The 23032-nt window shown below is 43.1% G+C and overlaps 1 protein-coding gene across 2 annotated transcripts in view; it reads left to right on the forward strand.

Moving 5' to 3' along the window:
* Positions 1-23032, forward strand: part of LOC122067105 (probable membrane-associated 30 kDa protein, chloroplastic) — a 90748-nt gene that overhangs the window by 21501 nt on the left and 46215 nt on the right. Inside the window, exons 2-6 of one of the 2 annotated variants that reach the window (XM_042630951.1) lie at positions 1260-1369; positions 1476-1586; positions 1817-1881; positions 1966-2047; positions 2688-2762. In XM_042630951.1, coding sequence (XP_042486885.1) covers positions 1260-1369; positions 1476-1586; positions 1817-1881; positions 1966-2047; positions 2688-2762 — 443 coding nt within the window. The remainder of the gene's footprint in view (positions 1-1259; positions 1370-1475; positions 1587-1816; positions 1882-1965; positions 2048-2687; positions 2763-23032) is intronic. The other variant, XM_042630957.1, reaches the window with a different exon arrangement.

Raw genomic sequence — 23032 nt, forward strand, 5'->3', positions numbered from 1 at the left:
GAGAGCAACTCACGTCGGCCTTTGTCAGAGCTCGAGAACACTTGTCTCCATCATTTTTTGACGTATGTACACTCAAATCTCCATATCTTCCTCGCACGAACTCCAATTGACCAGAATTTTTTTCCTACGTGAAGAAAACTTGAAGGGCTACATTTTTCATAAAGACACCAACAACACAGGTCCTATGCACGTGTCCCAAAACTGAGCGCCAGTCTGACACAAGTGTAGAGACAGCTACCTTGAGCATTCATGCCATGACTGATAATCATGCGAAGAACTTTCAACTCTGATATCAGATTGAATTTATTCAAATATCCTTGGAATGCTAACTTAAGAGATCTTCATTTCTTATGATTTGAGCTCTTGCAAATACCAATTAGAAGGCAGCTCCAAAAATCCATGAAGATTCTGTATGTGCAGAAAAGCTTCCATCTGAACACACTGCACTACGCTTTGTCTCCACCCAAGCTCTCCAGCACCACCAAACACTTACCATCACTATGTGTTGGCTCTAGCCTCTAGTACACCCACGAAGGTTGCCAAAAATGGCAACTCACCAAACAACACCCACTTGGTTTGGATGCCTTCTGAGACGGACTCCACATAACTGAAACTTTGGTCGAAATATGGGTTGCCTATAGAGTTGACTCCTGTTTCATTTCAAGGCTTCTTGAAACCAAATATTTCGCGAAATTTGGATCAAAATTTCAAATCATGACTCGTAAACAGGAACAAGATATTTCAGTTTCCAAACGACTAGGAATTCTGGCAGTCTTCTAGTTCTGGTTTCTCCTTTTGTAAATTTTCAGCTGGTTCCAATCCCAATGGAATCAAACTCTTATGGCAAAAGGATATTCTCTCTCTCTCTCTCTCTGGTCTAGACTCCAATGTTGTTTATTCTCAAAATTATACAGTTTCAACTCTCAAATATTCAAAATAATTTCATCATAATTGGGAAGGGAATAAAAGGAGATGGTCTACTTCATCCCGCACTATTGAAAAAATTTGGGACATCATCTCATTTGAGGTTCAAAATAAACTTCTTCATAAATGTGCAGTAAACCCTGGCTCAACCAAAAAAAGGTTAATGGCCCAATCTTGGGACCTTCCGCTCATTTGCCCCCCCTTTGTTTTTGTTGTATCATCTTTCTGGTTTTGTTTCTTCCCCTTGCTCTTGGTTTTGTTGTATCGCCTTTCTGTTGGTGTTTTCTAAATTGTAACTTTTGTTTGTATGTAATCTTTAATTTGGCTACCGTAAGTGGCAGGGATGCGCATTACCTATTCTACTAGATCCAGGTGTAGTGGACAAGGTAGGGGAGCTCTTGGTGCTCAGATGAATCTGTTTGACCGCTTTGCTAGAGTTATCAAGGTGAGATGTGGGGACATAGCTTCCATTTAACAATATACTGTAACAGCTTCAGTCTATTATTTCATCCATATTCTCCAACATAGTTTGCTTTCTGCCACAAATGTAGTCATATGCAAATGCAATCGTAAGTTCTTTCGAAGACCCAGAGAAGATCTTAGAGCAAACAGTGCTTGAAATGAATGATGACTTGACAAAAATGCGGCAAGCCACAGCTCAGGTTTGTCATTGTCATTGACTTCCCCCCACCTCCACTTGTTTTCTTTATTTTCTGCTTCCTTTTTTTCCCCCACTTTGGAAAAGGAAGAGAGGAACTCAAGGAAATTTGGAATTTTCTACAGGGATTTTGAAATTCCTTCCCCTGTATGTAGCAGCAATGTTGAACTTTTTTTCTTCTCCATTTCTCTTTCTAATTATTTTGTAGTTATGCAAAATGTCATTTTTCTGAAGGTGCTGGCATCCCAGAAGCAGTTGGAAAACAAATATAAAGCTGCACAACAGGCTTCTGAAGATTGGTAATATTTTCTAGGTATTTTTTCCATACCTCTGGACGTTGGTTAATGCAAATATGTGACCACTTGTTCTTTGTTTGGACACAGGTATCGTAGGGCACAACTTGCTCTTGGTAAAGGAGATGAGGATCTTGCTCGTGAAGCCCTTAAGAGGCGTAAATCATATGCTGTAAGCAGTTCATTATAAAAGAAAAAAAAGCACGCTGCTTGGAATTTTAATTTTCCGGTGGAACATTTTAAATCAAGAAATTAACCTAATGAGTGAAAAACAATGATACATCTCTTGGTCTCACTTTCATTTTCCGATAATTTGAGTTTTTTCTTAAAAGAAAAGCCAGGAAATATTTTCTTAACATACATTGAAGTGACTTTTTGGGTGTCAGAGATTGCATCCATTCTTTTTATTATTAATTTTTTTTTTTGGGGGGAGGAGGGGGGGATGGGGTCACTATGGGGTAAACAAGATGTGAAGCTCTGAAAATTATTTTTGTTAAGGGGAACTTCTGCAGTCGGGGTCTCAAATTATTGGTAGGATCGGTGATATTTCTTCTTCTCTCACCTGAAAATGGAAATACTGACTACATTGTTTCCAAAAATCAATTTCTTTAAAGCCTTCTCTTCAGAGGATTAGCCAGGATCAGTATCAGATAGATTCATATCAGGTTTGCGGTACAAGTTGAGGCATGTTCTGACTGTAATGAAGATTTTTTTTTGGGGGGGTTATACATAGGAAAGAAAAAATACTGGCTATTGTTTGTTCTAATTGATTGAGCCTGATCACATGCCATTTGGTTCATACTGTTTTACAGGATAATGCAACTGCATTGAAGGCACAGCTGGATCAGCAGAAGAACATTGTTGACAATCTTGTCTCAAATACTCGGGTGTGTTACACTGTTACAATATTTAGTTAATTTTCAATTCTTTTACATTCAATTTGATCAGGTCACTTGTGTTATGGCTTCTTTCTTTTTTTTTTCCAGGTGAGCAATAAATCTAATAAGAAGGGAAAAAAGAGGGGGTGGGGGGGGGGGAAGTGATATACAATGCCACAAGGGCAGGGGAAGGGAAAAATACAACCTTAAAGAGGGGGGGGAGTCAAGATGGACAAACTGACAAAGGTAAGCCCCAAGAGACAACAATAAGCCTACTCCTTGGGAAATCAACAGCCGAGCTATGGGGGATCGTGCTAAGCTTGGAGGGACGTCAAAGTAGATGGCATTCCAAATCTAATCGAAGGATCTAGAGTTGGAAGTCCATCTATAAAGGTTACCCTCCATCCAAATATGGTTGATAGCCCCAAAGGTGAGTTTTTTAGTAGTGGCGCAAATAGCTATCCCAAAAAAAGTCCTATCAGTCCAAACCCATTCTCGTTGAAGGGGGAGGGGCCTTCTCCGAGCAGGCCAGCAATTGGCAAGGACACACTTCTAGATGCGAGAAGAGAACGGGCATTCAAAGAAAAGATGGTTGCTATCCTCTAGACCATTCCAGCAAAGACAGTAGGTAGGGGAAACATATAAATTAGGAAGAATTGGGTGGGAAGGCAGTTGGAGAGGGCCCTCTAGCTAGTGAAACTGTGGCGGGCTTTGAACCAAAGTAGGCCAGGGAATGGTGGGACTGGTCGACCAAACAAAGTTCCAAGCAGAGGAGAAAAAGCAACCCGAGGAGGAGGGAGACATATGATCACCTCCGATGGAAGAGGGCAGGGAGGGGAGGGAGCGAGAGAAGGGATGCTTAAAGAGGGGACCAAGAGCCATGGGAGATGATTGAGGAGATTGTAGAAGATCTAGGGAGACTAGAAGAGTAGACTGATCTATGGCCAACAATCAGGGAGAGCACCCCAGCCAGGTGTCAGTTGTCAAGCCAGAACGAGGTACCAACTCCATTACCAATGTGAGATCTAATGATAGTCAAGGCAAGAGGCCTAATATGAAGGATCTTGCCATACCCAGTAGGAATTGGGGTTGATGTTGGAAGTCCAAAGAGAGTCTTTGCAAACGAGGGAAGAGTAGACCCAGGAGACCTAGATACTGGGTTGCTTGGAGACCAACTTCTGGATCAGCTTGAGGATGGCAATAGAGGTTGCATCCTTGATTCTTCTTCTTGATTCTTATAAAGCCAAGGCCTCCTTTTGACTTGTGAAGGCAAATAATGGACCAACGGATGGCGTGGAGGAATTTATTAGAATCGGAACCTTTCCACAAAAATGTGCAGAAGAGGGATTCAGTGGTTTTGATGATGGATTTGGGAAGTTGGAATACTCCCGACCAGTAAATGTAAGTAGATTGGAGGAATGATTGGATAAGAACCATTTGACCTGCATACGACAAAAGCTTTACTTTCCAAAGCTGTGCCTTTTGCAAATTTTACTTAGTATGGTGGTACAGTGATGGGTAGTAAGCCTGGAAGAAATTAGGGGAAGGCTTAGGTATTTGACAGGAAGGGAGCCAAGAGATAAACTAGTAAGCTCAAGGAGGTGAGCTTTGGAGTCAGAACACCAGTAGGGAAGAGGTGGGATTTGAGGAGATTGATGCAGAGGCCTGAAAGGGATTCGAATAGATGGAGGGAGGACATGATGGAATTAATGGAAACCTCATCTGCCTTGGAGAAAAAATTATTAATCATCGGAAAAATTAAGGTGGGTGAGCTTGGAAGCTTTACAATTAGGGATGGTAGAGATAAGAAGATTATCAGTATGAGATTGGATGGATCTTGAGAGAACCTCAAGAGCGAGACTGAAAAGGAAGGGGGAGAGGGGACAAACCTGTAGGATCTCGACAGAGGAGGAGAAGAATCCTGCAGGGAGCCTTTCTCAATAACGGATAATTTGGGAGAGGAAATAGAAGAATAGATCCAGTTGACAGAGGTTGGGGGAAAGGACATGGCAAGGACTCTAGAGATGAAATCCCATTTGATGGAATCGAAAGCCTTGTGAATGTCAATCTTGAGGAGGGCCAAAGGGAATGTGATTTCCTATCAAAACCTCGAACAATCTCATGACAAAGGATGATATTATCAGCTATGCTCCAACCGACAATGAAATTCGATTGGTTAGCACTGAAAATAGAGTCAACGACAAGCCGAAGGCAATTGGCTAGGAATTTGGCGATGAACTTGTACAAAAGATTACATAAGGAGATTGGCCTAAAGTCCGCCATTGAGGAGGCTCCCTTTTTGGGGACTAGACAGAGAAATGTATGATTAATGCTTTGGATTTGGGAGGGGTTGAAGAAGAAACTCTTGATGGCTTTGGTGAGGTAATCACCAATAATGTCCCAACAAGAAGAAAAGAAGCCCATGCTAAAGCCATCAGGGCCAATAAATTTCATAATCAAAGGGGATAGGGTGGAGGGAGGGGACAAGGTCGTTGGGGATAAATTTGTTGAGGATAAGGGGGCAGGGGGGTGGGAATGGGAGAGGGAAGGGGGCAGAAGATGTTGGTGAAGTAGGACATAGTTTTGGCCTTGATGGCATCATGGCCCCGCAAGATGGAGCCATCTCTAGCCGATAGCTGAGGAATGGAGCTGGAGTTGGAGTTGGTCACTTCTTTCAGGGATTTGTGGAAATAGGATGAATTTTAATCACCAAGGTCAAGCCATTTAGTGTGGGACTTTTGCTTGAGAAAACTTTCTTCTTGGGCCAAAAGGGAGGCAAGCTCCATGGAGATCTCCTTCTCTTCAAGGGCAAGGGAGGAATTGATGAGATCAGATTGAAGTCGGAATTGGGTGGATTCCAGCTTGTTCGTACAGGAGGTAACCCAAGAAGAGATGATGTTAAAAGTGGAGGAGTTCCAGTCCTTGAGGGCAAGTTTGACATTCTCGAGCGTATGAGCAAAGGTGATGAAGGGGGAGAAGAAAGAATGGGCAGGTTTCTCCCAAGCAGATTTGACAATAGGGAGGAAACCTGTGTGATGGGTCCACATATTGAAGAACTTGAAAGGCTTAGAGCCGAAGGAGACGAGGGGATGAACATACAAGGAGATAGGGCCATGGTCAGAGATGTTGGAGGGGGTCAAAAGTGGTATGGGAGGAGGTAGGGGCGTCAACCGGTCGGGCCTAATCGGGCTTGACCACTTAAAAGCCTTGCATCGTGAACGCCTGTTTAAGTAAATGGGTCTAGCTTTGGGGGACGTGGTACAGTTTATAATCCGGCTGGTCGGTGTTGGCCTTTAATCGGGCTGCTTCAAACGGGCCTTAACCAGGCTATAGACCTATTTAAGTCTAAACGGGTTTCAAACGCCTATCCTAAAATTCTATTCTTATGTGGGTTGAAGGCCTAGAAATATGTGACGCAAATATTTAATAAAGAAGAAAAGTGATGTGAGGATTATGATTGTTCTTTACAAAGAAAAAGAAGAGATTATGACTATTACAACTTACAAAATAAAGTTTAATTAAATCAAATCCTACTAAAAAGCAAAGGGTAAGAAAGCTTAATTAGTTTCTTACAAGTAGTGGCAAAATAGGAATTTTATGTAATATTAAAAGGGGTCGGGCTGGGTCGGGCTACAACGAGTTAGTTCAAGCCGGGCATATAAACATGTCATTTCGGTCGGGCGCTCAAAGGGCTAGCTACCTGCACCGTGAACGGCCGTTTTATAAACATGTCAGGCTCAAGCCCAACACGTTTATTAATCGAGCTAGTCCAGGTCGGGCCATAAACGTGTTGGGCTCGGTCAGGCCTACTGGTGCGGGCTCAAAATTGACACCCCTAGGAGGAGGGAAAGGAAGAGAGCCAAGCTTCATTGACCAAAACTCGGTCTAATTTGCAGGCGATGCGGTTGGCTCCAGATCTTTTACTATGCTAGGATAGCTTAATGCCAGACCATTGGAGATCATTTAGACTAGAGTCCTCAATGCAGGAGTTGAAGGCCTCAGCAGATGAGGAGTCTAAGCTAGATTCTCCAATCTTTTCATGGGCATAACGAACCACATTGAAGTCACCACCCCAGCCCAAGGATGGGAACCAACTTGGGGGGCTAGAAGTCTAAGATCCTCCCAGAATGGGGCACACTCAAGGCCTCTATTAAGGCCATAGATGGTAGTGAAGAAGAGGGGGTTGCCATTAGAAGCATCCGTAATGCAGGAGTAGATTACAAGAAACTAATCCCCACAATTTATAAACCCTAAACAAGACAAATAGGACCAAGAAACAAAGAAATAAGATCATCAAATAAACCCCCAAGGATACAATAGCATGCAGGAGCAAAACCAGCCCACAGCCCAAAACCCAAATTGATAGGAGAGAGAATAGCCTGTGATAGGGCTGGAGAGAGAGGTGCGGCCGGGGCTGTGGAGCTCCAATTGAGCTGCAATCCTGGTCGAGTGTAGGCCCCAGTAAGGGTATAAAAACCCCCAAATATCAAAGACTTCTGACGGCTGGTTATGGAGTTATGCACTTTCTTGATTTTTAGACTTAGGAGAGAGAAATAGAAGAAGTTCTTCAAGAAACACTTCTGGACTGATGGACTGCCCCTCAGATGAGGATCGATTGATCCTTAGACAGCCTAGAATATATCCTCAAAAGGCCTGTTTGAACAGCTCATAGAACAAGGAGATGAGGAGATCGATTGATCTTCAATTCTTGACTTTCACAGCTGGTCGGTTATGGTTCTGCTTGCTTTTACAGATCTGAAAATTTCTTTAGTGATGTTCACAGCAGGTAAGGGATAATAACAGTAAATAAAAGTAGGGAAAGAAAAGGGAACAAAGAGAATTGTGGGTGGGGTGGCTATCTCAGCCCGAGCATCTCACCCACAACTATCTCGGTTGTTAGAAGCAATTGACTGTAATAATTCTTTATTCAAATTTGAAATTATGAGTACATAGGCTCCTCTATTTAAAGAGGGCAAAATAACAATCCTAATATCCTATCATAACTAGGAGCTAGTTTCCAGATAGGACTAGACACTCTTAGCAGGACTTGGACTCATAATAGGACTAGGACTATAACTCCAACGTGGAGTAGGACAAGAACTCCAAAATGGAGTAGATAACTAACTAGTCATTCACTAATAGGGAAACCTAAATTAACTAAAACTGAAATAACAAAGGAAATAGACTCAAAACAAGAGTCTAACTAAACTAATGAATTAAATCCCGTTTTCTTACTTTCTACCCATATTTTAGGCCCATTAAAGTGGCTCATTACATAGAAAACCCATGGGATCAAAGGCTCAACACATACATAACCCAACCCAAGACTTATTTGCAATAAAATAAGCCCATTAAGTGACTTATCTACATCAGTCCATGATTGAGAGGTGGATGAATTGCGAGGAAGAAGAAATAATGGAGATTTGGATGAGGTCCAAATCCTCCCGCTCAGGCTGGAGGAATAGTGGGAGAGGAAAGACCAAGCGGGGGTAATGGAGGAGGCAATGCGAGAGGCATTGGCTTCTGGCACTTTGGTTTCCAAGATATAGTAGAGAACAAAGCGAGAGACCTTGATGCGGGAGAGGATCTTAGATTGCTTGGATGAGGAATTGAGACCCCGGACAATCCAGATGGACCAACAATTCACGGTGAGGGGAGGGGCAAAAGAGCCTCAGAGGAGCTGAGGGTAGCTGGGGAAGGGTGGGTAATGTAGAAGTAGGTTACACTAGGTAAACAACTTCCAAGATAAAAAAACTCAAACCACTCCAAATCTGAACTCTCTAATTAACCCCAACAGAATCAGAACAGAGTAGCAAACAAGGGGAAACAAAACCAGAAAAATAACCCCAAATGTCTACTTATAATATCAGAGAATAAACCAGTAACAAAACCAATAACAGAGATTGATACCCAAGAGAGATCTGGGTTTCGGTCAGGCCAGAAATAGGAATACCTACAGATGAAAGGGAAGAGCTCAGAATGACCCCAAACCTGGATCAAGTAGGGTGGTCAAGGTGCTGAACAAAACCCCAAAAAAGATTTCTGAAAACTGCTGGCTGGTTGAGTAGATCTGCACCTTTTTCACTTCAGATATTCAAATAAGCTTAGTTTAATCCACACACTCTCCTCACAGTAAACAATAACAGAAATTAGAAAAGAAAAGAAAAGAAGATTAGAAGCAAGATAGATGTGGGTGGGAATGGCTATCTCAGCCTGGGTATCTCACCCACAACTATCCCAGCTGTTTGTCTTTCTTTCTTAGGAGAGGGAGCAAGCAATAACTGTAGCAAACTTCATTAATTCAATTGTAATTTGTGTCTACAGAAACCCTCTTTATATAGAGGTCTGAATTACAAAAATTAGAAATTTGACACAAAATAGAAACCAAGGAAAATAGAAGCTAAATCAAAATAGCAACTAATGCAATTAGCAACTAATGAAAATTGAAGCTAATTCAAAATAGAAACTAATGCAATTAGCAACTAATTCAAAAGAGAAACTAATGCAAAATAAAAACTACCACCAACTTCTAATTTAGAAAAAAAATAGCAGCTAATAGGACTTCCTAAAAACATAACCATACTACTAAATTAGGAAACTAAAATAGAAGCACAAGGGAGCTTCCTATGCTGGCCGGTAGCTTCAAGGCTGCTTCTTCCTCCTTCGGTAATGGATCCATGATGGAGATCTACATCAACTTCCCCCTTCTTAAAATCATTCATCTCCGAAGAATGGATGAAGGACATATAGCACTCGTAGAGATCCGTATCATGACGCTGAAAATCATCGGCATGGATCCAAGTGCTATCTTGTCGAGGACGTCCTCTCCACTTGACTAGAAATGAGTAGTAACTCTTGCCACCACTAACAGTAGTGAACTTGTTGTCAAGAACTTCTTCAATAACATCATTCTTAGGGGTCACAAATTGGGGAAGTCTCAAAGTATGCTCCGTATCTCCGTCATCAGAATGATGGCCCACATAAAGTGTAAGATCGACAACATTGAAGACATTGTTGATCTTCATGGTAGGAGGCAACTCCAACATGTAGGCATTAGGACCAATGTGCTTCAAGACCTTGTAGGGACCCATATTCTGAGGATGGAGCTTGTGCACAGTCCTGGGAGGAAAACTCTCCGGTGGAATTTGAACCATAACCATATCACCTGGCTGAAATTCCACATAACTGCGATGCCGGTTAGCATTTGCCTGATACCCATCATTACTAATGGTTATGCGACGACGAACATTAGCATGTATCTCCATGATATGCCTCAGAAACTCATCCGCTTTAACTCTAACACAGGCATGAAGTGGCAATGGTACCATGTCAACCGGTCGTTGTGGTTGAAGACCAAGAACAATCTCAAATGGTGTATGACCGATGGTATGATTGACGGGACTGTTGTATACAAATTCAGCTATGTCAAGAATAGAAGGCCATTTCTTTTCATAGTCACAAACTAGGCAACGGAGCAAATTGCCAAGGCTTCTATTCACCACTTCCGTCTGACCGTCTGTTTGAGGATGAAATGCCATAGAAAACTTTAACTTGGTGTTAGTTTTCAACCATAGGGTCTTCCAAAAAACATGACCATACTACTAAATTAGGAAACTAAAATAGCAGCACAAGGGAGCTTCCTATGCTGGCCGGTAGCTTCAAGGCTGCTTCTTCCTTCTTCGGTAATGGATCCCATGATGGGGATCTACATCAGTGGGGAGTAGGTTGGCTACGATGTTGCCTACAGTAACTAATGAGGGTGGGGGGAGAAGATCGGGGGGAGGGAGGGGGAGGTGACTAAGTGGTGGGGTGTGATCAATGATTAAAGTATCGGTATCGGTTTTCGTATCGATTGGCTAAATGTAAGATACATATCGGAGGGTATCGAGATACTTTAATCCATGGTCATGGATTAAAGTATCGGTATCGGTCACCGTATCAGCCGGCTAAATTTAAGATACATATAAGAGGATATCATATCGTATCGGACATATGCTTAAGATATGCTAAAGATCAAGGATTAAAGTATTGATATCAGTTGTTGTGTTGGTCGGTTAAATTTAAGATTTGTATCAGAGGGGTATCGTATCGGAGACACTTTAAACCATGGGCGTGATACTTGTCGGAGAAGGAGAGAGGGTGGGAAAGAATGGGGGGAAGTCTCTTAGGGTAGAGAAGCTGCCAGTAGGGGTCATTGACTAAGAGGCGGCCTTGCTAGAACTCATGGTTGGAGAAGTAGTGGCATGGCCTTGCCCCTGTTGGAAGAGTAGGGCAGGGGGAAAGAGGCTCATGGAGGTGAGAGGTGCCTGTAAATGAGGAGGTCCAAAGCATAGTTGTCAAGGCGTCGCCTAGAAGACGACTAGGCATCCAGGCGGTTTGCCTGGGCCTAGGCGACAGCCGCCTTGTTGCACTGCATGTCACCTTGTGTTTTGGCACTTATTTATGCCAAATATCATTCATTTACTTAAGATATTATTCATAAATAAGCAAATATCCCCTATTTTAATCCAATAAAAATAGTTTAAAAATCAAATTCCAAAAGGATATAAAGTCAACCCCCCAGTCCAAGAACAAAAACTGGATTTTGGTTATAGAGACAATTTTCAACTTTTAAATGCTGGAGTTTTTCTCAATTATGAAAATTTTATAAATTCTATCATGTTAAAACATTGTTAAAAACCAAAAGTCCAGTAAAATAATATTTTGTTTTGATATTCATAAAATTATAAGTAATCTTAGACTTGTTAGAAAGTTGGTTTTATGTTATAACTAATACAAAAAGTCTCATGTAAAAATTAAATCATTTGACCAGTCAAACTTATTATAGAATAAGAGCATTTCTCTAAATGTTGATTTTTTATAACTTAATATGACTTTATGTTAATTTTTTATGATTTGATGTGGCTAAATGTTGATTTTTAATGACTTGATGTGGCTTAATCTTGATTTTTTATGATACAAGGTATATATAACTTACTAAATAATGTTAGAAAATAGGGAAAATAAAAAATAACACTTGTTCGCCTTGTTCGCCTTAAGGCGGGCGCCTTCTCGCTTAAGCGCTTAGACAACCCTACACCGCCTTGGTTCGCCTTGGCGCCCATGACAACTATGGTCCGTAGGGGTCCAGCGGTAGAAGAAAATGTGGCATGATCCTGTTGAAGCGTCAAGAGGGAAGCAGGTGAGGCCGGAACCGAAGGCATAACTAGAGTTATTGAAGTAGGTGCAGGGAAGCTACTAGAGAAGGTTGTAGACTTGGAGGGAGCCTAGCAGGAGTGGGGTCTGGCTATAGAAGTAGTAACAAACAAGGGGGAGGGATTTATTGTTGTTGAAGATGTGGATTGGCCCTACCCCTACTTAAAGAGCAAGGTAGAGGAGGGAGCCTCAAGAAAATGAGACGGAATGGTCAATAAAGAGGCTTGGCGGGATCCTGCGGAAGGAGACAAGACAGGAGCTGGGTAAGGCATTGTGAGAGGAAAGCATCGTCGTGATTGGCACGGGAGGAACCAGAGTCGGAGGACTCGCGGCAGGAACTAGAGGTGAGGGACTCGCGACAAGGGTATCATGAGCAGAGGGGAGGGGCTGTCAAGAGGGAAGCCTTGGAGATAAAGGATCTAATGGGGGAGGTAGGAGCAGAGAAAGACAGTAGGTTGTCGGGTTGAGAGGAAGGAGAGTTGGGTTGGGACGAAGGACCCAAAAAGGTTGTCAAGGGAGGATGAGGGTCAAGCGAATAAACTGGGTTAATGGGCCAAGAAGTGTGATGCCCTAGGTCATAGGCCATAGGTCATAGGTTGGTGATGGGCCTCAGGAAAAGGGCAGGTCTTAAGAAGGCTGGAAGTGGGCCGAAGATGCAGATGGGCTGAGGCCAAAAAGGGAGGGGGTGGGACAGAGAAGAAGTTATTGGTAAAGTGGAAGAGCGAGAAAGAGGAATAACGGGAGAAGGTAGGGGTAAAAAAGGGGGAAGTACTTACAAGAGAGGAGAAGAGAGGTTTTTACCTAGGGAAGATAAAAGGGGGAAATCTTTTCCAGCAATTTCTCAAAAAGGAAAGAATCAGGATACATGTCCAGGGAAAAAAAGAGGATGAAGAAGGAGAAGGTAAGGGGCTGTGAGCAGAGGAAGGCGACAAGGAATGACAGACATCAATAGTGGTAGGACCGAGGGCTTTGAGGGGGCCGAAAGTATTTTGTCCATTAGAGCATCTGCTATGGACCAAAGGTCCATGAGAAGAGCCGACAGACAAGTAGTGGCGACTAAAGGGAGTGACAGAGGCTGAAGCAGGATTGTCTTTTGGGCGGCACTTCCTACTCCACCTTCAGTCACGACTAGGATGGTGGGGGAGGGTATAGGGTGGTGATCTGGCAAGGGATGGTGGTATGGGCTAGGGTGTCTGGTTGAAGTGGAGAGGCTAGTGGATAAATGGAGGGAGATAAGTGGAGGTATTCATGGAGGGATGATTTATGGCAGAGGTTTTGGAGGGGTTATCTGAAGAGGAGGGGATGGCATCGTTTTTGTAGGGAGCCAGAGGGGACAGCTTGGTGCAGTTCTTCGAGCAGTGTCCAAAAATCTTGCAAGGAGAGCAATGAGGAGTGACCCAGTTGTAATTAATTTCTTAGTGGAAGGCAGCACCCTCGTCATCCATGATGATTACAGAGGTGGGAGGCAGCATGGCAGAAACTTCAACACATATTCTTACATAGGAGAGATGCTGCATTCTCTTGGTTTGGATGTCTGTAAAGAGGGGTTTTCCTACTACGGAGCCAATAATGATAAGGTCCTTTCCATGCCAGAAATGAAAGGAATGTTTGGGAGGGTGATCCATTAAGGAATGGAGCAGTAGTCTAATTTGTGAATCCGCATATAGCGATTCCATTGGTGGAGGAAAACAGGTTTTTTGCTAACATGCCAAGGGCCCCCTTCCATGGCCTTGAGCATATCTTGTTCAATTGAGAAATTGAAGAGGAAAAATCCATTTTCCGAGGAAAGTTCCCAATTGGCCTTGAGCTATCCATTGTTTTGAGAGGAAGCCTTTGACAATATGGAAGGGTGGCCGGCTGCCCAAAAAATGGCTCACAAGATAGTATCTCCATTTGGAAATTTCAGCTGAGAAGGATGCTGCCATAAAACGACCAATCTTCTTGTTGCCAAGTAGGCAGGCGGGACGAAGTGAAGGGAGAAGTCGTCTTTAGAAGTGGAAGCAGAGGGTTCGAAACATGAAGTCCAAGATTTGGTGGTAGGGTTTGCTGGAGGAAGCGGGGAGGGTAGGGGGAGGAGGGGAGGAGGGGAGGAGGGGAGGGAGAAAAGGGGTGGAAGAGGAGGAGTGAGGGTGATGGTGGCCATGGCCACCAGCGGTAGACAGAGGAGGTCAGATCATGGCGGTGGGGGGGGAGGAGGATGTTTTGTGATGAACAGTGGTTGATTATTGCTAGACCCTAATTTTCGTTTCGAATAGGACCAAGTCTGATTTCTATTGTTATATTTTTTTTGGATGAATAATTTAATTCATTACCAAGAGAGAAGAATATACAAAGGATGCAAGGGGGGGAGGTGGGAGGGGGGAGGGGAGGCTAAGCCCCTACAAAGCCAAAAACAAAACAAAACAAAGCAAAATCATCCGAACCAAAGAGGGAAGAACCAGGAAGGCAGCAGATGACTGGGCCAAGGGAGCAAACCAAAGGACCAAGCAAGGGCGAGAGGGGGGGGGAGGGGGGAGCGGGGGTTAGAGGGGAGGGGGCAGGGTGTTGATCTGAAGGTTCCAGGAGGCAATGATACGTCTATTCCTAAGGGAGCTGAGGACCGGCTTAAGACGAAGGGTTTGGATTTTGGAGGTAACATCAAAATAGATGTCATTCCAAATCTTGTCTAAGGAGCGAGAATTGGACGACCATCTACGAATGTTATGTTCCATCCAAATGCGGCTAATGGTGGAAGAGAAGGCAAGCTTCCCAATGTTGTCACAGATGGAGGGGCTAGAGAAGGTCATGTCGAACCAGAGCCATTCTCTGTCAAAGTCCAAGATGGGTTTGCTGGATGGAAAGAACCAATTTCCAGATAGAGGAAGGGAAGGGGCATTTGAAGAAAAGGTGATTGATGTCTTCCTCTCCAAGCGGCAGAAGCAGCAGGAGGGAGAAACAGGGATATGCTGGTGAATGAGGAAGGCTTAGGTGGGGAGACAGTGAGAGAGGCATCTCCAGAGAGTAAGGCTATGACGGGGGATGTGGCCTTTGAACCAGACCAGATTACACCAAGGAGCTAGAGGACCCGGAGATCGAACATAGGCCCAAGTAGACACAGAGGAAAACATCCCATTGGATGAGGGGAGCCAAGTGCAAATGTCTACTCTACCTCTATGCCCAGGAGGGAACGGAGGGAGAGAAGACCAGAGATCATGAAGAGGAGGGGGGAGGGAGGAGGGGACCACCCAAGAGGAGAGAGGATGTGGGCTACCAGAGCCGATTTCGGGATGCCGGAGGAATAAATGGTTCTGGGGGAGATCAGGGAGGAGAGGATTCCAGCAGGGTGCCAGGGGTCCATCCATAAGGAGGTGGTGAGCCCATTGCCAATGGAGAAGGAGATGGCATTGAGAGCCAAAGGCCGGTGGGCAAGGATTTTCCTCTAGATCCAGGAGGCATCCGGAGGGATAGGGACGATCCAGAGGGAATTGCCTTTGAGGAGGTAGGAGTGAACCCAGTCAACCCAAATCCCATTGTGCTTAGAAACAATTTTCCAAATGAGTTTGAGAATGCCCACAAAATTGACTTCTTTGATCCTCCTTATGCAAAAATGGTAATAAGGTTCCATAAAAGGGATGCAACACGAGGACTTCCCAAGAGGTCCTATTGTTATATTATTAAACCATGGAAAGTCTTTTTTATTTTTTATTTATTTTGAATGTATAGACTATGCAACAAATGTGATTTATGTAAAGCTAGTATATATCCCCAAATGTAATGAGGTAGTTAATGAACACATGGAAATTTCCTTCAGGCTTCCTTATATGAAAGGTTTGGACACCTTAATGATTCAAATCCTCAGAATGATTTGTAGCTGCATTGGTTTAATTTAATATCAAATGATCAGAGTACCTTCACTAATTAAGCCACATTCCCTAATCCTCTCAGATCAATGAGGAGAACTTTGGTCCTTTATTCACATAAACTTAAACTAGGCAGCTACAAGTCATTTAAGTATTTGAGGCAGCAAAACAGTTCTGCATAATTCAAGTTGGCAAAGTATGCGTACTATCAATGGAGGCTGTGCAGCTCTGTGGTTAAGGGAAGTAATTGGTTTTCCCTCAGCTTTTAGTTGATGCTGAAGAGGAGGAGGAGAGGACCGAAGGTTTATGATGGGTTAAAGGTGATTTGTGTAGAAAGATGAGTTCTTTTCAATGGAAAGGAATAGCGAAATCAACCTGGTTGTCTGGTCATTCTTGGAGATCTTATCGGTGACCAGAAGGGAGATGGATGACCATGGTCTTGCTGACCTTACCAGAACTGGAGGTTTACCATCATTGAACCCCCAAAACCTGCTTCATTTCTGACAGAGTCCACCATCCATAAGTGAAGAAAATCATGGCATTATTCTCACTATGTAAAATCAAATCGCTTATTGACCTCTCATTTCTCTTCCATGTAAGTGGTGATGTAGATCAAGGCATGAGAAAGAAGAGAGTAAACGGAAAATACTGTTCATGAGTAACCCGTGAACACTGTTCACGTGAACAGTGCTGGTGCTCTATGATGGCCTTCTAGAAGCTCCTTGGCAGTGCCCATCTATCCAGCCTACAGCTGCACTGAGAAGTTTCTATTTTGTGTCTTGTGAGCTGTCTTGTTGCTGCCTTTCTTGTCTCTTGTGATTTGACGAGTCAAAGTAGAAGAGAGTGTGTGGAGTTAGTCTTCTAGGAGAGTCTATTGTTCTATGCTAGTTTCTTAGTGAACAAGTCAGTACTTGGTTGCTTAAATCAGTTAGTTTCTATTTTCATGTTAGTTTCCATTTTGAGTTTCTTTCTAAATTGCAAGGATGTACCCTCTACCTTATAAGAGGAGTTGATGTAACACATTAGAAATCAATGAAAGATTGAAGTTTACATCCATTGCTTCTCCTTACTCCTGAGATAGGATGTTCAACAGCTGAGATAACTGTGGGTGAGAGGCCCAAGACTGAGATAGTCCATCCCCCCCACATTTATCCATCTTAATCTTATTTCTCTTGTTCTTCTACTGTGAGAGTGTTTTGAGTATCAGATTGGAGTATTTTGATCCCTAGAATACAAGCTTTCAACTGAGACTAAGATCAGCTACAGAATATAGATCGATCCCACCTGCCAGCCTAATTTCCTTTCTTATTCGAGTACCAGATCTATAGGCCTCTCAACCAGGACTTTTGAGGGCTTGTTCTACCCCATACAAGGAGCACTCGACCAGGCTTGGAGGGCCTTTGGAGGCCAGGCGTGTCTGCAGAAACTTTTCTCCCATCCGAGCTTTCTAAACCCCTAAAAAAAAAAAAAAAGAGAGAGAATAAGAAAAGGAAGTAAGAAAGATGAATACTTTATAGTCGGGTTTTGGTGATCCAGACATCCAGTGATAACAAAGGGATAAGGAGAGTGATTAGAAGCATCTGTGCAAAGAATCTGGGGGTCTGATTCTTCGTTAGATTGGTGTTTCCAAAGAAGAAGCAACTGTATATTATTTTTATTTTTGGTAAATAGGGGTAACTGTATGAACATGGGTTGGGTTATATTAAACTATACTGAAATTATAAAGAGAGGGGTCTTGCAATTATGTTTTTTTTTTATTCAATTCTGTAATGTGTGGGGCTGTGTTCAGCTGTCTACCTGTCTTAATTATAGTTGGTTGGCAGTTTTAAGAGTCTTTTTTTCTTAATATTTTTTAATTATGATTTAAGGGCTGTAGTTGAGAGGTTGACCACTTTTGTTTCTATAATAAAGGAGGTGGGAGAACAACTTATCTAAGTAGGAGTCATTCAACTACAGTTACAGATTTAGAGTAGGGAGCAGTATAGCTATGGTCCATATACTGTTATAATCTGTTAGGCTTGGTAATGATAATTGTTTTATGTGTTTGGTGCTGTATGTTGGATCTCTAGCCAACAAGTTTGAGGGTCAAACCCATAGTTGTCAAAGCAACCCAAGGCGAGGGGCGCCTAAGTGCTTACGCAACAATGCGCCCTATGCATGTATGAATGGGTTAAACCTAGATGCTGATGTTCAGGGTTATATTGCATAATTGAATTACATAATGAAGAAATTGCAAAATAGCACAATCACAGTATTTCACAGTATTATGGCTAAAATATATGACCCTATCCTGAGATGCGGGGATAGCCGAGCGGCTTGACAAGGCTGTCCATGATCCACCTAACCTGGGGCAGGCAACCAGGATAAGAGCTGACCGACCAAAAGCATTAAGAGAGCTCCTGGAGTCGAATGGCAAGGTCAGTACCAAGCAAGGTGCCACGTGTGAGTGGTTCTTGTAACTGCACCACCCTCAACCGAACGATGGGTTTCCAAGAATTCAAACCATCAAACAGACTAATTGCCGCTCGGAACAAGTAACCCGACAGTCATGTCACTTATGCTTTACCGTTCGGTCTAAGGCCTTGATGGATCATCGCCATGAGATATTCCAAAAAAGGGAGCTGATCAAACCTAGCTTGCAGGATGTAAGATATGGAGTGAATCCAAGCAGGACTCTCATTGGAATATTGGATCTTCCCTCGAAGGGAATCTCACCATATTCTTCAAGATATGGCCAATACGGAAAAACTCTCATAACAGAAACAATCTCTGTATTGGCTTTCATACTACAACTCTTACCAGATCCAGACTCCTACCTACAATGGATAACTACCAAATCGGGACTTTCCACGGGCAACCATCATCTCTAGCTACAAACCTAGGTAAACCTCTCTTAGAGGGACTGATCTTTTTCCATGATTGTTGGAACTATCTGTTTTCCAAGAATTTGACTTAGGCATCAGAGAGTTTCCCAACCGGATCAGCTCGATGCTCACTCTCTTGTGCAGGATCTAAGGACAGCCTAGGTGCAGTTTCTGATGCAATAGATTGGTGCTGTCTATGGGAAGCACATAATAAGTCAAGCCGTTTGCTCGAAGTTATGAATCTGGGCAGGTGACGATCCCAATATCCTCCCCATGCAGCACAGGGGAGACAAGCAAACCAAGGGGACCACCGGCAGGATAAGCGGGCATCGAAAATCCACTAGGTTGGCATGCTGATGCCAAAAACCCTCTGGTGGGGCAGCTGAACTTTGAGGCCCTTTCCCTACTAGGGGACCGTGCTGGTTTGTCTCTCGCAGTCGAGAGAGAACCGCTCTCCGGCCAATGGCCTAATATGACAAGCAAGAGATGTTCTACCTCCCCTTGTTGGTCACTCAGTTAGACCATGAAGGATCGGCGACGAACGCACAGGTAAACAACCTACAATTATAATTGGTGGAAACCAATGACATAGTGCGAAGGTTTATTCTTTAATTCGTACCAACCCTTCCCCAGAGAGGCTTACCTGTCGCTCCACCAGAAAATGCTCCACGCCTAGAACCGATAATCGACCGACGTGATGATCAAACGAGACTCGTCGGCAGATGACACCCATACCCGCACCCCGAGCGAGCAAGTGGACAGAGAGATGAGGGGAGTCATGCAGGCCACCAAAACACGTCGATGTCACGACCCTCAATCCACTATGCCTATGGGGGCCAACAACAGGTATTCTCAACCTGAAAAAAGGAGAGGCTGATCAGCAGAGATAGGAATCCCATGACGGTCCGCTCGGAGATCCCAATTGTGGGTCCAAAGTTTCGCATGTGGGACCAACCCCTTGAGGGGTGATAGCAGCAGAAGGAATGATCCACCTCCCAGGGTAAGTCCTTGGAGAATAGGTCGCTCGGGCCACCGCTCACCAAAAGGTTCCTCGGGGCGATGTGAGGCTGATCGAAAACTACCCCGGTTAAGCTCGCACCACATACCAAACAGGGATCGCTCCCCTGGGGCCCCACGAAAAGACGTGTCAGGTCACGAATGACACTGGAGATCGGGGAACGACCGTGAGATACGCCGACCTCCGAACAGTCCCTAAACTCCACACTTGCACGGATGGACCTCCACGTCGTGGAGACTGCCTGTCCCCCTAGGGAAACTAGTTTAGAGTGTTGTATTCGCGAGTTGGAGCAGAAGGTGAACAACATGAAAAAGGCAACGACAGGGGTCCTGACCGTCCCGACATAATTTCTTATCTGTGGAACTCACAAACGTTGAGATCCTTCGAAAATTCGAGAGACCCACTTTCATTCTATACGATGGGACAACCAACCCGATGGACCATAATGTAGGACTAGATTGGACACCCAATTAGACCCAAAACTGCAGGAACTTTTAAAATAAAGAACAACCAAAACCAACCCTAACCATGTATCAAAAATTAAATTCAGCAACAACCTAGAAACAGTACGAAACCCATAGAACAACAACACAGGGATTAAACAAACCAGTAGCAGTTTAGAACTAATCCAGAGACTATTAAAGTGCTAACAGTCTTCAAAAATCAGAACAGATATTCAGCAGTATAGTAGGCTATCGATCTCAAGAGAATAACAGTAGAGTCCAATCCAACAATGATTCTTAGGACTAAACCAGGAACAGATGGGAGTCCGTTCAGATTTAAGTTAAGAGAATATTAAGAACAGCAGTCTAGAAAACACTATTCAAACTAGCAGAACTAGAATCCAGAAAATAGAAACTTCAGTTCACTAAAAGACGAAAATCTGGAGATTTCTAATATCTCATCAATGGCGGAGCAAAATCAACCAATATTTGGGTCGATCCTCACTGGTATGGGGAGGAACCTTCAATAAAAAAACTGGACCAATCGGATACTCAGATCTGGTCATTCCAGCAGGGGCGGATGCTCTGTTTTACAGAATTTTCTGGGCAACAGAGTGATAGATTACATACCTGGTTTTGCAGCCCTAATAAGTCTTGAAAGAGATATAAAAACTTAAGAGAATAATACTTGAAGTAGACCTCCTGAACTTCACGCCGCAAGGAGTCAATTGGATCAAACACCAATTCCTTCAGTCTTGATCAAACACAAGACAACTCTTCATGAAGAAGACAAAGCAATAGCCATTATTTTTTTATCAAAATCATTCTAGGCTTTTAGGAGCCTCCTCTTCTTTATTTATAATGTTAACGGGGGGAGGGAATTACAAAATAGAAGGTTCCTCAAAAAGGAAACCAAATATTCTCCTAATACAATAGTTACTAAAAAATGAAATTAGAAACTAACTGATATTAGAAACTAGTTGAAAAAGGAAACTAACTACTAATGACTTGATTCAATTAATAACTTGACTCCTAAGGAAACAAATATAACTCAAATCAAGCCCAATTAAAAAGGAAACTAATGAAAATGGAAACTAACTAGTAATCCCCGTACTCAATTTTAGAGCCCCCCTTTTAGACCCATAAAAGTGGTCTATTAAACTCAAAACACATGGGATCAAAGGCCTAACATGTATAGAACCCAACCTTAGGCTTATTCCTAATAAAACAAGCCTATTTTGGTAATTAATCTGCATCAACTGTCCCCATCTTGAAAAAATTCGTCCTCGAATTTTGCAGTGATGAGGGGGAAACATGTCAGTAGTAGCTTTGACCATTCCCAAACAAAACTCTGGTTGCTTGTAAACTTGTGGAATGTAGTCTTCAAGGTGTGGAGCTTTCTCTTCAACGAACCATGATGGCATAACAAACTTTATATGCTCAACCTTTGAATCAATACCAACTGTGAATGTCGTGTGCATAGCGTCATCAATGTTGGTAACCTTCTCATCAAGGGTTGGAGAAACAAGCTCTTCCTTGTCATCATGAATCTCAAAGACTTGTTGTGGAGTGATCTCAACCACTACCACATCTTCCACGTCTTCAGTCTTGTCTATTATGCTCTCTTCAATGTAGAACTCTTCAGTTGAATCTTTTATTTCTTGACCTTCTGTCTTTGAAGCTTCAAGAACCATCTCTTCAATGTGAACCTTGACTTCAAGTTCTTTTGGTTTGAATAGAGATATCTTCACTTCACATAGAGGAGTTGTGGCTCTTGGGGGTGCTAAAGTGTTAGGTTTAGTGGCTGAAAAAATTTTCTTGACCTCCCCAGCTTGGTAACTAAACCTTCTACCTGGTTGTGCCATAAGTTCTTCTGCTCGAAGAGCCTTGTCAAAGCAATCTCTCACTGTATACACATCAACAACACCAATTCCTCTATTAATTTCAGCTCGTAATCCCAGTCGAAACTGAAAAAGTAATTGTCTCTCATTCTTCTTAATGCCTGTGCGAGAATAAAGTGCATCAAACTTATTCATATACTCCACCACAGTCATATTTCCTTGACGAAGAGAGTTCAGCTGGTCTTGTATACGAACTCTGAAATTATGTGGCAAGTACTTATCAGATGTTCAAGTTTCATCTCCTCCCAAGTAGTAGGCTCTCTACCACGGTCTTCCAACTCTTGGTCATAGGTTCTCCACCAATCACGAGCAGCCTCAACTAGCTTAGCACGAGCTAGTTTCATCTTCCGTTCCTCAGGTAGGTCATAGTAGTCAAAATAGTCATCCAAAGCAGCTACCCAATCATAGAACAATTGAGGGTCATGTCTACCATCAAACTCTTCAGATCGAGCTTGACTTTCTGTGAATCTCTAGAGTACCTCTGATATGTGGGACGTTTTGTCTCAAAGTTACCCCTTACATGTTCTTCAAAAGTAGGTTGTGTTACCGGAACCCTCTATGGTGTTCTCAAATTAGGGTTTGCTCTCCAGTTAGTTAACTGAGCAACTACATTTAATGGGGTTTCCACTTCGGGTGTTGTACGTGAATCACTAGTAGGTTGTTGTGGTGGGGTCTCTTCATTCAACAACATGGCCTTCAATTTAGCCTTCAATTGAGTTCGTAAGGCTTGCTGTTCAACCTTCATCTCAGTCCTCATGTTCTGTAGCATCTCCATATGAGAAGCAAAGGTGGGGGTGTTGTTCTCAGTCATGCTCTGATACCACTTAATGTAGAAAAGGATTTGACAACCAAACCAGACCCAAGACTGTTCTGCTGGAGAAGATAATCCAATAAAGAAAACCAGAAAATAATAGCAATCCACTCAGACTTCTCGCCGCAGAGTGTCGATTGGATCAAACACCAATCCCTAGGCCTTGATCAAACACAAGGAACAGCCAGGGTTACCCAGCGGCAGCAAC

Source organism: Macadamia integrifolia, chromosome 2 (genome assembly GCF_013358625.1).
Source record: "Macadamia integrifolia cultivar HAES 741 chromosome 2, SCU_Mint_v3, whole genome shotgun sequence".
Classification (NCBI taxonomy): domain Eukaryota; kingdom Viridiplantae; phylum Streptophyta; class Magnoliopsida; order Proteales; family Proteaceae; genus Macadamia; species Macadamia integrifolia.